At 36.2% G+C, this 14,150-nt stretch overlaps 1 protein-coding gene across 1 annotated transcript in view; it reads left to right on the forward strand.

Moving 5' to 3' along the window:
- PKHD1L1 (PKHD1 like 1) overlaps positions 1-14,150 on the forward strand; it is a 136,202-nt gene that overhangs the window by 17,786 nt on the left and 104,266 nt on the right. The window contains exons 6-13 of the mRNA XM_054708359.1: positions 12-105; positions 2,891-2,944; positions 3,486-3,559; positions 4,725-4,767; positions 7,533-7,603; positions 9,515-9,625; positions 11,023-11,112; positions 13,340-13,608. Of these exons, the coding sequence (XP_054564334.1) occupies positions 12-105; positions 2,891-2,944; positions 3,486-3,559; positions 4,725-4,767; positions 7,533-7,603; positions 9,515-9,625; positions 11,023-11,112; positions 13,340-13,608 (806 nt within the window). The remainder of the gene's footprint in view (positions 1-11; positions 106-2,890; positions 2,945-3,485; positions 3,560-4,724; positions 4,768-7,532; positions 7,604-9,514; positions 9,626-11,022; positions 11,113-13,339; positions 13,609-14,150) is intronic.

Genomic DNA, 14,150 nt, shown 5'->3' on the forward strand with positions numbered 1-14,150 from the left:
TTTGTTTTTAGGTACACTAATAACAATCCAAGGCAGAATCTTCACTGATGTCTATGGAAGTAATACTGCACTAAGCTCAAATGGGAAAAATGTTAGGATTTTGAGGTAAATTATTGATGTGGAAACATATTCTTGTAAGTTACAGACCTAATATGATATTCCAAAAATAATGGGTCAAATTACATTAAAAACCACTACAATGGAATTAACCATTGTTTTGTCAGCCATATTATAGGAAGAAAAATAGACTGTTGGATGATGCATTGACATGGAAACATCATTCTTTCTCTGTGATGGATTTTAGTAATAAAAGGCACATGGAGGCAAGTGCCAGAGCAATTGAGTTAAAGTCACAGAACTTTATTACTAGGGAATTTTGTTACTTAATTTAACTGCCTATTTTTGCACACATGAAAAACAAAAACAAAAACCCCCTCTGAATCCTAAAGGTCCAAAGCTTAGTCAAGGTCAGGAGGAGACCCCAAGTCTGCTAACATGCAATTTGCCGTGGTCTGCAGGAGAGCGCTAAAGCTAGAAACCATCAATAACTTATTAACAGGCTTGAATTTGAGTCCTGGTCCCTCCACTTACCAACTGTGGACCAGATGGTAATATTGTCTACATTTTGGACTGGAAACTACCATTTTGACTAGGGTTCTCATCCTTTAGCATAGGTGGTGTTATCTCAGTCCAGCCTTATAAGACTGAAAGTCTGTTCATTTCCTATCGAAGCAAGTACAGAATCAGTACCAGGGCTTTCAAGTGCTTCTGCTTGTTGAATACATACAAAAAGTGGATAAGTGGATAAATTAAACAATTTAGACAGCACACAGACATGTACATTTGCACATATAATTTTGTAAAACATGCAATTCAAAAGGCTTTATTTACTAAATGAAACAAAGTTGATTTATCTGGAATTTTATGAGGCATAACTCTCAAATAACATTTGCATGAATCTATAACCTGGAAACGTTCATATTGATCCTTATATATAAGAAAATAACTATGGGAAATAAATATTTAACATTTTATATGGACAGCTTAGCATAAATACAGATTTTGTTTGCTACTGTGTAACTGAGTGTTATGAATGATTTCTAATTCTTAGATGGGATTTTCTAAATTATCCTTTCCCATAATACTGCCAAGAAATAGGAAGTTTAACTTCATAAAAGAGATTCCCTCCCCTCCCCCCCCCCTGACTGTAGTTGAAGTTACTACTGTTTAATACAAAGGAATGGATGGAAATTAGGTCATAAAATCACAGAATTACAGTCAGCAGGGACCTCAGAGGTCACGCTACCCAGCCCTCACACTCTGGGAACCCTGAAATACCATGTATAAACATAGAATTTCACACCCCTATTAATAGGAGGAGAGGAGACCTTAGACGTGCATTTATCTCATTTCCATCACATTAATTGTGACAGTAGGGTTCCGAGGCATTTCACTGTGCCTGAATTCCATTAGCACGGAGCAGTGGACCGAGTATTGGGCAAGAAGGCAGGACACCCCAGTGCTCAAGCTGCTTCTGCTACTCACAAGTCTTGTCAATTTGGCCAAATCTCCAAATCCAGACCAGGTACAAATTATAGAGGACATGCAAATGACTACAATGATCTAGTGACTAAAAGGAGATTTGGGTCTAAAAGATCAGATGAGTATTACCATAGACAGGCAATCCCAGACCAGTGTGGGAATTACTGGGTGTGGTTAAGAGCCAACAGGGAGCTGACTGACTGGGTTTAGATTTTTGCTCTACCCTTACTGGTCACAGGCGTAGGCAAGCTACTTAGCCCTCCTGTCTCAGTCTCTTCATCTATATAGTGACAGGATAATAGTTACCAGTTTATAAAAGGTTGCAAGGATTAAACATGGTAAGTACCTAGAAGTGTTTGCCAAAATTATTTAGGTGCATTGAGGCAGGGGATTAGAGGGAGGATATGAATCCATAAATCTATAATGGGTACAATAATTCAGGTTACTTTCTTTATAAACCTAATGTACTCACCAAATGAAAGGATTTATAGGTAAAAGTATATTAAAAAGTTCAAAAAGGAGACCTCTGTAATACTTTTAACAATAAAGATACATTTTTTGAAATGTTCAAAATTCTCTACAAACAGAAATTCTTATATTTTAAGTCCAGGTTTATATATCTTTGTATGTGTCTGGCCTTATTTTGAGTCTGGGTGGTTTATTATAATGTCACAGAAGCTGGGTGGTTTATTATGATGATGATGCCAAAAATACAATAGTAGTCAGTAACCGACAGGCCTGCAATTGCATCAGGTTCTATCAGCCATAAAGCAATCAGTTGACTTAATCAGCTGCAGAAATGCAAAGACAGTTGTTCTCTCTCTCCAGCCTTACCCTGCCCCTTCTCAGTTTCTTATAATCATTTCAACCTCACTGATGCTGTCAGATGTTCTTTTCATCCTGATTACTCTGTGAGGCCTCTGTTATGGACCTTCTTTAATGCCTATAGTATGAAACTTACTGCAAAATTACGTTTTGTACTGATTGAACCACAGATGGAAGAGTCCCCATTATCTGTTTCTATGTTTTGTATTCCCGTAGTGCTTATCACTTACTAACACACCAAATATGTTCTGATTGTCATTTTTATGCTCAGTCTCCCCAGTTAGAATGTCAGTCCCACAAGGGCAGGGATCTTTGTGTGTGTTTTTTTTCACTGATGTGTTCCAGTACCTAGCAAAGACTGCAACAGAAGAGGTGTCCAATGGATGTTTGTTGAATGACTAACTGATGGATAATGAGTGATAGAGAGAAAAAATACAAGGTTGCATTGAGTTGGTGGGAGAAGAACATTTTTAAACAATTTATTAAACATAACTTGTTCTTGTCTAATAAAATATTTATACAGAGTGTATATTGGAGGAATGCCCTGTGAGCTTCTTATACCACAGTCTGATGATCTGTAAGTAATTCAAATAATTTTCTTTAGAAAAATAAATAGTAGATATAAACTTAGTATAAACAAAGTTTAAAGAGTAATTTCTAGCAATATCACATAGCTGACTGCTATATAAAACAGTATAACTTGTAAATTTTATAGTAAATTAGCAAGAATTTATAAACTTAGATACTAACTGATATCTCCCATTGTCTCCAGTATAGTATGATATTGACTTTTATTTAGATTATTATGAGAAAGATGTTCTGAGAAAGATATTTTATCAAATAATTGTTTCACTTGGTAATATTTTAAACTTTAAGAGGAATGTCATAGGGATAGTCAAATTAATTACACAAATTTCACACACTGTTCAATGAAGTGTTATTCAAATATCTTCAACCAAAGCTGGGAAATATTTTAATTTCACAGAAATTATTTTTGTAGCAATAGTTTCTATCCAGATACTTATTATGAAATTCATAAGATGTTTTTAAGGGAGACACAGTATTTTAAAATTTTAGTGTCAATGTAAGCTTTGAAATTAACATATATATTTTATTAGGTATGGTTTAAAACTAGATCATCCAAGCGGAGACATGGGTTCTATGATTTGTAAGACGACTGGAACTTACATTGGTAAATGCTGATCATCTTTCTTCATATTTTAGAAATGCCTGTTTCCTTGTTTTGTATTCTCCTGTAACATCAAATCTTTATGGAAATGCTAGAATTTCCTCTTTTCCTTGCCTTCTTTTCAGTTTCATGTAAGCATGTCTGAAATAAATTACATTTTTCCTAAGGTTTACATTAAAGGTAAGCTTCTTCAAATTTCTTTTTTTCTTCTTCTGTCATCCCGAAGATTGCTTGGCAAATTTAGCCATTTCACTCTGTTTTTACCCCATGCTCTATGTGTTCCTTATACATATATACCTCTCAGTCTTTGAATGAGCTTCAGTTCCTTCTGTCTCAGGGCCTTTGTAAGCTTCTCATCCTGAGAATCTATATGTATAAAAGCCTAAGCAACCATTACGATCAAACAACCGGAATGACCGATCCATCAGTCACTATAATGCACACTGACCACCAGAGGGCAGATGCTTAATGCAGGAGCTGCTCCCTGGTGGTCAGTGTGCTACCTTCCGCACAGCCAACCTTCCGCAGCCCCTCCCCCTGGCCAGCCAATCTCCTGTGGCCCCTCCCCCCCAGGCCAGCCAAACTCCCAGGGTCCCTCCCCTTGGCCTCCTGAGAGACCTCGATTGCCAGCCAGACTGAGGGACCCCACCTGTGCATGAATTCGTGCACCGGGCCTCTAGTTTCAGATAAAATGTCTTGTCTTAAAAAAAAAAAAAAAGCCTTCCCTGAACCCCTGCCTTACATTCTCAGAGTTCACACTCCTTTTTCTTGATAGCTTTTTCACAATTTATAGTTGTCTGATTGTGTCATTGCCCTCAACCAGCTGTATCCTTCACTAGCTAAGATGCTTTTAGGAGAAAGCAAACTGTGTGCTCACCCTCTATCTCTCAACCCCTGGCAGAATGTCTGACCCAATTAAATAGCTGTTGAATGGATGGAAGAAATTAGGGGTCAATATGGTTACATATATTGTATATTATGTATATATTAAAATAGTAGGTGCTTCTTTAAGGTAGTTCTGTTGTCCTGTCTTTGAGGATTAATAGATGGCTGAATAATTACAGTTTTAATTTTAAATTTATTTGCTTTTAAATCAGCTTTATAATATATAGTTATTATTCTCCTATGATTGGGAGTTTAATGGATTGTGTATTTTAATTAATTCCAGGTCATCACAATGTCAGTTTCATCTTGGATAGTGATTATGGAAGGTAGGTCATTTTGTAAGTAATAATTTTCATAATTGATTAAACTGGGTAAATAAAAGAGTATATTTACTTTGTGCTTTAGATCCAGAGATTAAAAAATTAATCATTTTCTTCCCAGAAATTAACATTTTAGGGGTCTGTAACTCCCTTTCACTCATAGTTCTCTACCATGGCAGGATCACCCTATTCCTGAGTGCAATTGCAAATGTGTGGAGATATTTACTGACTGACATAGAAACTGGGCCATGTTAATGGCCTTTTGTGGGCAGGACCAGGATGTGCCAAACCTAAATGAATTGTTCTGCCCAAAATGTCATAGCATCTTCCATTGAGAAAATGAGCCAGTTAGCAGATATCCACATAAATCACATTATTTACCCATCAACTACTAATGCAGATGTATTAGCTCAATAACAAGATAGGTCTGTTGATTTCACTGTTGTCTCTGATGAGAGACTCAATGTTTAGAAGTTTGAAAGAATGGCAGTATTACAACCAAAGTAGATGTTATACCTGGCGTATGCTCACAGACTGCAAGAGAAGGATATTTGTTCCCTCATGCCTGGAACTGCAGTTGAGTTGGTGAGACCAGATCTATTCTAGTATTTTGAGATCATCTAGTTCTAGACATCTTGAGGCAATAGGTTCCCACAGTGATGCCTGGGCTGGACACTGTATTATAGACCAATATAGGTTGGACCCAAACCATGAAGACTGTTGTAATTCAAGGACAAACCGAGTGGATGATATGTAAATGGTACTAAGATTTACCTTTGTGATTTACAGGGAGTAAATAACTTAGTGTCCAATGAGTTAACTGTCATTTTCTTCAAGGACATGACACATTTACATAAACTTGATAAAACAGGATAATGGGATTTTATTGAAAATGTGAGAAAGCCATGTTAGGAGCAATAATTATTGAGTTTTAAGCGATTTCTTGAACTATATATGGTTCTTTTAAGCTCTCAACGTCATCTTTTTCACATGAGAAAAGTGAATTCTTATTTCTGAGACTTTATGAAAGGTATTAATTGCCAAATCCATCATATGTCTCTCAGAGAAATAATTAGCCAAAAATAGAAGGTTTGAGTGATCAAGATTGAATGTGATTGATAAGTATACATAAATCAATATGCTGCATTAACATGCCCCCAAAATTTCAATTTAAAAAAGCCAGCAAATTTTCACATAATATAGGGAAATACAGCATAAAATGGTTGATTCTGTGATCTTGACATAATTTTTTAAAAGCAAATTGATGTCTTTTTATATTTTCTCAAAATTGATGAAATTGTGTTTCTATGTAAAATAATCTTAGGAATTTAAGATAACTGTTAAAAATATGACATTTACTACATGAAAACCTATTTTTAAGATTATATGGCATTTTTAAAATGTTTAACAATTTTGCAAATCATAAAATACATGTTTTACACATTTTCAGGGGCATTTCTGAATACCAGGTGATCTAATTAAAGACCACTGTGGCCCCCATTCTGTATTTCTTTTAATAGCCAACCTTCTTTCCTCTGTTACCCAAGTTCAAACAACAGCTGTTTCAAACTGATAAGGTTCAGATGAGGCTTCCTTAATTGAGAAATGCCTCGTCATTATCAGTAAATTACGGAAAATCACCTCAGTGTCATACCAAATAAATTACATTTCAATTTTATATCAGGAGGCAATTTCCCCACCAACTTAAGCAGAGTTAATTTTCCTGATGCTGGATCTGCCTGCAGGCAATATTGTTGGAACTAGCATCATTTCAGATGTTTAGGAAATCAACTGAAAGGTTTATAACATAAAAATGTAAAAACCAGTATGCATTTCTTAAATAGCCAGCATAAAATACTTCCAGGGACTCTTTAGTTTTCAAATGCACATTGTAATGCCTGGGTTAGATTTAAAGGTAGCTCACTATGGGTCCCAACCCCAAGATTTGTGTTATCCTATTTGATTTTCATTCATTGTATTCCGGTTAATTATGATGAATGGGTGTGAGTCTTAACATTTGAATTTTGTAACTTTTCTAATTATGAATTTAATTGAGGTAATTAGGGAGACGCATTTAATTTCTAGGATCAGACTCTTTTCCTTCCCACACCTTCATGCTTAACTCTGGTGGACTATTGCTAACTTTCTCTCATCCATTTGTACTCTTATGCAAATTAGTAGGTCTGGAGCCAGGTTCTGGGCTCAAACCACCAGAGTTCAAATTCTCTGTCTGCTACTTACTGTCTTTGTGAGCTAGTGTAAGATAAGTAAATTCTCTGAGTTTTGCCTACCTTGTGGGGTTGATGTAAGGAGTAAATGGCTCGGTAAATTAAAAATTGTAACTCCTTAAATCTCTTAGCTTGATACCCGATAAGTGTTTAATAATGTTAGTTATTGTGACACTAAGTGGGCTGGCTATAAGAGAAAGAGAGAGTGGGACCCAGCCTTTATAAAAGGTAATCCTCCTGTTTTTTTATAGTGATATAAATTTTTACTTTGTTGGGTTATAATTTGCATATAATAAAATGCACGTATTTTAGGGACGCAGTTCAGTAAGCCCTGACAAAAGGATATTTGTGTAGCATTCATATACTTCTATAGTTGTGTAACCAAAAACAAAATCAAGATACAGAACCTAACCTTCCCCACAATTTCTATCCAACTCATTTGCAAATTATAACACAATTTATATTACTCATAAATTACTAATAGTATTTTCCTAAAATAAAGTTTGTATTTAAAGTAAGAGTTTTTGAACTTTTTTTAAACAGGAGTTTCCCAGAAAAAATGGCGTATTTTGTTTCCTCTCTGAATAAAATTTCAATGTTTCAAACATATGCAGGTATGTGACCTTTCAGTGTGTGTGTGTATGTGTGTGTGTGTGTGTGTGTGTGTGTGTGTGTGTGTAGAGAGAGAGAGAAAAAAATATATATATACACACATATACACAAATATATATATATATATATATATATACACACTGAGTAGCCAGATTATTATGATCTCTGAACACATAATAATCTGGCCACTCAGTGTATATCCTCCTATATAATAAAAGGCTAATATGCAAATTGTCTCCTCAACCAGGAGTTCGACCAGCAGGCAGGCCGGCCAACCACCCATGTCCCCTTCCCCTGGCCAGGCTGGCCAGACCCCACCCAGGCACGAATTCATGCACCGGGCCTCTAATATACACCCCTCCCCCCCCCCACACACACACTGAGTGGCCAGATTATTATGCATTCAGAGATCATAATAATCCGGCCACTCAGTATATATATATATATATATGTTTCATTTCATTTCATTTCATTTCATTAAAGCAAAGGCAATACTGACTTAAGGTGTGCTGTTTTATTTCATGCACTTCTATGAAGTAAAACCACCTGACACAGGGAGTTGAGTCTAATAGGAAGCCCTGGCATTAAACTAGGGCCCTGAAGACTATATTCCTAGTGTAAGGTGGACTGGGAAATAAACCCATTGCACTAAAAGAGACAGAGGGGAAACTTGCATGTCTCAACTTTAGCTGCTGGTTGAAGGAGAAAAAAAAATTCTGCTGTCAGTTTAAATCACAAGCCAGATATATGCTCTCAGTGTGTCTAAAAGAATCCTCAAGCCTATTACAATTTATTTTAATTTACACAGGTCTCAGGTTGGTAGTATTCCCAGGAGAGTCTTCTTGAAATAATTTACTTTACTCCCAGCTCAGGAGTGATGGAATTGGCATATTCAGGTTTCATAGATGTTCTATGTGAAAGAAATGTGTCTTGGAGTCAATCAAATACGATATACTTTATATTGTTATGGAAATTTATTTAATGTGGAGTTCGTATGTGAATCTGAAAGGTTCGGAGTTGGGCCGGGGTCACACAGAACCGACTCAAGGCTCAGTGTAATCAAAATGATATTTATTCAAGGCAGCTGGGTGCAGGCGGACTGAATCCGAGAAAGGAGTCAGTGGCGAATGGGGAGGGATACATAGAACTTTAATAGAACTAATAAGAATACATTTTTAAAAAATATATTTTTATTGATTTCAAAAAGGAAGGAAGAGGGAAAAAGAGATACAAACATCAATGATGAGAGAGAAACATTGATGGGCTGCATCCTGCAAGCCCCTTACTGGCGATTGAGCCCACAACTCAGGCATGTGCCCTGACTGGGAATCAAACCATGACCTCCTGTTTCATAGGTCGATGCTCAACCACTGAGACACACCGGCAGGGCAAGAATACATTTTAGTGAGAATCTACCATATGTCATGCACTGGGCTCTTTTACCAATATAGCTAAAACTTTTCTATATAAACCACAAGAATTCCAATCATAGTTAATGTATTACTACATAAGAAAAAATATATAAAATTCATTCTTCAAGAGCATAAGGAAGATGAGGCTCTTCTCCTGTCTTCCTGTGTTTTCTTTTGGAATCAAACATCCATGCTCAGCCCAGGTTTTCCTTACTTCCTGGATCCTCCCAGGACCAGTGTCTCCTTAGCATCAGTCTCCACGAAAGCCTGTTCCCCGAGAGATGCAGGTCTCTATGAAAGCCGTGTTTATTGTCCTCTGCAGGGCTGCATCAGAGACAAAATAATGAAACACCCAATTCATTTATTTGGTTATGCAAAGCCTACCCTATCCTAGGTGCTATGGCTACAGGTAATTTAGAGAATTTTTTAAAAGAAAGCATTTGCGTTTATGTGTAATGTTTATGATGTTTTAGTTCATGTGCTTCTCCTCCTCCTCCCCAGAGATCACTACGATTTCACCTTCACAAGGAAGCATTCGAGGTGGCACCACGCTAACAATAAGTGGACGGTTCTTTGATCAAACAGATTTCCCAGTCAGAGTTCTAGTTGGAGGTATTTTCATCACTTTTACTATATTACTTTATAAGAACCAATTCTGCCTTTTTCTTTAATAATTTGTAAGAAGAAGAATCCTTTCTCAATTAATATCTTAAATTTAAAGCTGCCATCCATAAATTCCTCGCCATACGTATAGACACACCGACCCTCTGTTTAATGAATTCTTAAAGGTCATTCTTGAACTGTTGTTACTTCTCAATGGGTTGGCTAAATATGAGTAAATTTAAAGTAGTGTTTGTGGATACTCTCCTCATAACCCTTCTCAGATACTGTGCCTGTCTGGACATCAGCAATTACTGATGATATTGGCCTTGGAAAGAGCATTAATTGATATATGTGGTCACAAATGTACATAGGGGTTGGTTCTCTGGTAATGCCTCAGATGCGTGTGTCTAGTCTTGATCTGTTCAGAGGTAGGGAACTATGCAGCTCAAAATAGAGATCAAGATGAATATAATAATGGGGATCGTCCCACTCAGCTGTAGTGACCTAAGTTACCTCGATGAGCAGGAGAAAGCATGTCTGCCTATGCTACTGGCCCGTACTTTTTCTGAAACAGGCCTCTGCTCAGATATTTTCTACTTTGAAGGAATTTTCTCATAAGCCAGCCAAAATGTGATTTCAAGAAGAAAATTAATATAAAGTAACCTCATCTAACATTTATACAGTATCATTCCTATCCCTATGAATCCTTGCTGGTTACTTGTATAAATATTAAAATCCAGGCCACAGATTTTACAGTTTTATATATGTTATTCTGATTTTTAAAATATAAATATGTTTTGAATATTAAAACCAGACATTATTTTAAATTTTTATAATGTGTTTTATGATCTGATGTACAATAGTTGATATACAAATATAACATGTAATTTTCATGGTACTTCATTGCTGTTAATATGATAACCAGATTTGAGATTTTGAATCCTCAATAATTTCTCGAAAGTAATGATTTGAAAATACCATTTACAAATTATTATCTCTTTTGTTTTCATTTGAAGAACTTGGACCAAAACTCTTTTTATTTTAACCTAAGAGGACTGAGGTCATCTGCTTTTATAAATTCAGAACATCATGGGTTTATTCAGCAAATTTTCTTCAAGGATCAAAATATAAGGCTTCACTTTGGACACAGAATTATATTGTGATATAATTTTTATCAAATTTTTAATTTTGTTTTTCAGAAATTATGCAATTTTCTTACTTAGACTTGTAATATTTTGCCAAGATAATGTTGCCTTGTTAAAGTATTACAATTAATGAATGATAAACTTTAATGAAGGCCCCCAAGCTTTTCCTCTTGCTTGTGCTACTTTGTTTTAATTGGAAAAGTGCTTCAAGACAGGCTGATGTATTTGCATTCTGAAGCTCTGTACCTGTCTTCTCTATAGGTCAAGCCTGTGATGTTTTGAATGTCACAGAAAATATTATATGTTGCAAGACATCCCCTAAGCCTGATATTCTCAGAACTGTACATCCAGGTAAGTTCCCAGAAGAAATGGCCATTTCTATATTTACTTAGAAGACTATTATTGATGTGTATCATTAGTGTCTTAGTCCATTTGGTCTGCTATTACAGAATGTCATAAGACCGGATAGCTTATAAACAACAAACATATGTTTCCTATAGTTCTGTGGGCTGAAAAGTCCAAGATCATGGTACTGGCAGATTAGGTGTCTGGTGACAACTGCTTGCTCTTAGGTGGCTCCTTCTCGGGGCTAAGGAGCTCAGTGGGGTCTCCTTTAGAAGGGCACTAATCCCATTTGTGAGGGCTCCACCCTCATGACCTGCTCAAGGATTTCATCTCCTTTTTGGACAAAACCAGACCTTCCTAGTGCCATTACGTTGGGCATTAAGTTGCAGTATATGAGTTTTAGAGGAACACAGCCAGCCTACAGCATGAGTAAAAAAATTATTTGCACTTTTTAGAATTTGTAGTTAGAATTATAATAAATTTCTTCCTAGCTTTTTTCTCTTTACACTTTCTGGATTAGGAAATATTTGTATTAAAATTGCTGCATCAAGGCTGCATTAGTGGAGGTAAACCTGCCCTAAATCCCTTGGACAGCCTACTAAAAACAGCCATCTCTTTTGATAGAGTACCATGCTGCTTTTATCTCAGTTTAAATGACGATTACTAAATGTTGGTACAGACTACATGGTAACTTAAATTATGCCTTTTCCTGGGTTAAAAATAAATGGCAGAATTTAATCCTTCCTTATACAGAATGATTTAGGAATGATAATGGAATGAGAGAAATGGAACTCAAAATTCTATATACACTTTCACCTGTGACCCAGTGAGCATGCAGCTGATGGCCTTGATGCCTGCTGTCATTCCACTGAGATTCTAGGCAGGTGTTTGAGTGGCCTGTGTATCTTTTTTTTTTTTAATTTATTTATTGATTAAGGTATTACATATGTGTCCTCATCCCTCCATTAACCCCCCAAACCCCCCCACCCATGGCCTGTGTATCTTGTGTGTACAGTTCATAATTACATCAGTGGTTGGTATTTGAAGCCAAATAAATTCTGTTTACCAACCTCGTAAATTTCATTGCTTTGAATGATATTAGACAAATGACCACTTTAAGAAAAGAATTTTGATATTTATAATTGATAATGCCAAAGAAAGTGACATATATCAGAGAATGAAGTGCTATGCTTTTCTCTAAACAAACACGGTAAAAGAGGAGTAGCCATTATTTTCCACATCCAGACACTCCCACACAAGCTCAAGGCTGCTGGAGGAAGTCAGGAGCCTGATGGTTGTTGTGTTGGAAGAAAGAAATAGAAAGAGTTCAATTACTTATTTTTTGGTGAGAAAAAAACTTAATCATAAGGTTTATGGCAAATGTAGATACACACTAATGAGAATTTTCTCTCTGGTTCTGTCCAAAAAAGGGAGATGAAATCCTTGAGCACAAGTGATGTTAAAAAAATAAAAATAAAAAATTCTGACAAATCTTAAAACCAACAGTATCTGTTCTTTGATTGGTTGTAAGGCATTAATTAATGTTTTGTTACAGAGAATAATCAAGGCAGAGGCTTTGTGGTCAAATGGTCTGAACCTTAAAGTTTTTAGATTTAACTATAAAAACAACATCAGTCATATCTTAGGTAATTATTATATTATCTTTTTAAACATATTTTTGTTGATTTCAGAGAGAAAGGGAGAGGGAGATAGAAACATCAATGATGAGAGAGAATCATTGATTGGCTGCCACCTGCATGCCCCACAATGGGGATCAAGCCCACAACCTAGGCATGTGCCCTGATCGGGAATTGAACCGTGACCTCCTGGTTCTCAGGTTGATGCTCAATCACTGAGCCACACCAGCTGGGCTATATTGTTATCTCACGTAAAACATTTATAAGTACCAAATGTTTTATATATTACATATGTAAAAAATATATTACATATCTCTTATAATCGAATCCCCATATCATCCATACAAATAGTAGAATTACCCCCATTTTACATATGTGGATCCTGAGATGCAGAGAAGTGAAGTCATAATAAATTACAGATGGTCTTAATAGCACTATATCCTCTAGATACAGGACCATGTGGTAACTGTTTAACTACACACATGTTGTAAAAATATGAGTTGAAATAGAACATCTATAGCCACACCCAAATAGAAGGCCATTCAGACACCATATCAAAATTCTGATGAAAGGCTTCTCTTTTATTTTACGTTCAGGTGGGAGAGGTCTTAAGCTTGAGGTATGGAATAATAGTCGGCCAGTGCATCTTGAAGATATACTTGAATACAATGAAAGGACGCCAGGCTACATGGGTGCCAGTTGGGTAGATTCAGCTTCCTATATTTGGCCCATGGAGCAAGACACATTTGCAGCACGCTTCAGTGGATTTTTGGTGGCTCCGGATTCTGATGTTTATAGATTCTACATCAAAGGTGATGACCGTTATGCAATTTATTTCAGCCAGACTGGGCTTCCAGAAGATAAGGTAGGGGAGACAAAGGTAATCTTTGATATTATTAAAACAATATGATGATCTTTATATGTAAACCAATAAATTATATTAAAGAATTCATGGCATATTTTTTCATGTGGCTGGATTCTTGGCTATTTTTAACGTGTGTTATGAACTACCTATAAAGTTATTATAGAGAATCCATCACCTAAAATAAAATGCTCTCCCATACCTAAATTCTCTCTTCCATGGGAAAAACATGTATGAGTCCTTTACAATTGAAATTTGTTTTTTTTTTTTTTTAATATATTTTATTGATTTTTTACAGAGGGGAAGAGAGAGGGATAGAGAGCTAGAAACATCGATGAGAGAGAAACATCGATCAACTGCCTCCTGCACACCCCCCACTGGGGATGTGCCCGCAACCAAGGCACATGCCCCTGACCGGAATCGAACCTGGGACCCTTGAGTCTGCAGGCCGACACTCTATCCACTGAGCCAAACAGGCCTCGGCTGAAATTTGTTTTTATTATGAAGGAATTATAACAGAAAATTTGGAAAAGAATAAAAAATAT

The sequence above is a fragment of the Eptesicus fuscus genome, chromosome 19 (assembly GCF_027574615.1).
Source record: "Eptesicus fuscus isolate TK198812 chromosome 19, DD_ASM_mEF_20220401, whole genome shotgun sequence".
NCBI classification, from domain to species: Eukaryota; Metazoa; Chordata; class Mammalia; order Chiroptera; family Vespertilionidae; genus Eptesicus; species Eptesicus fuscus.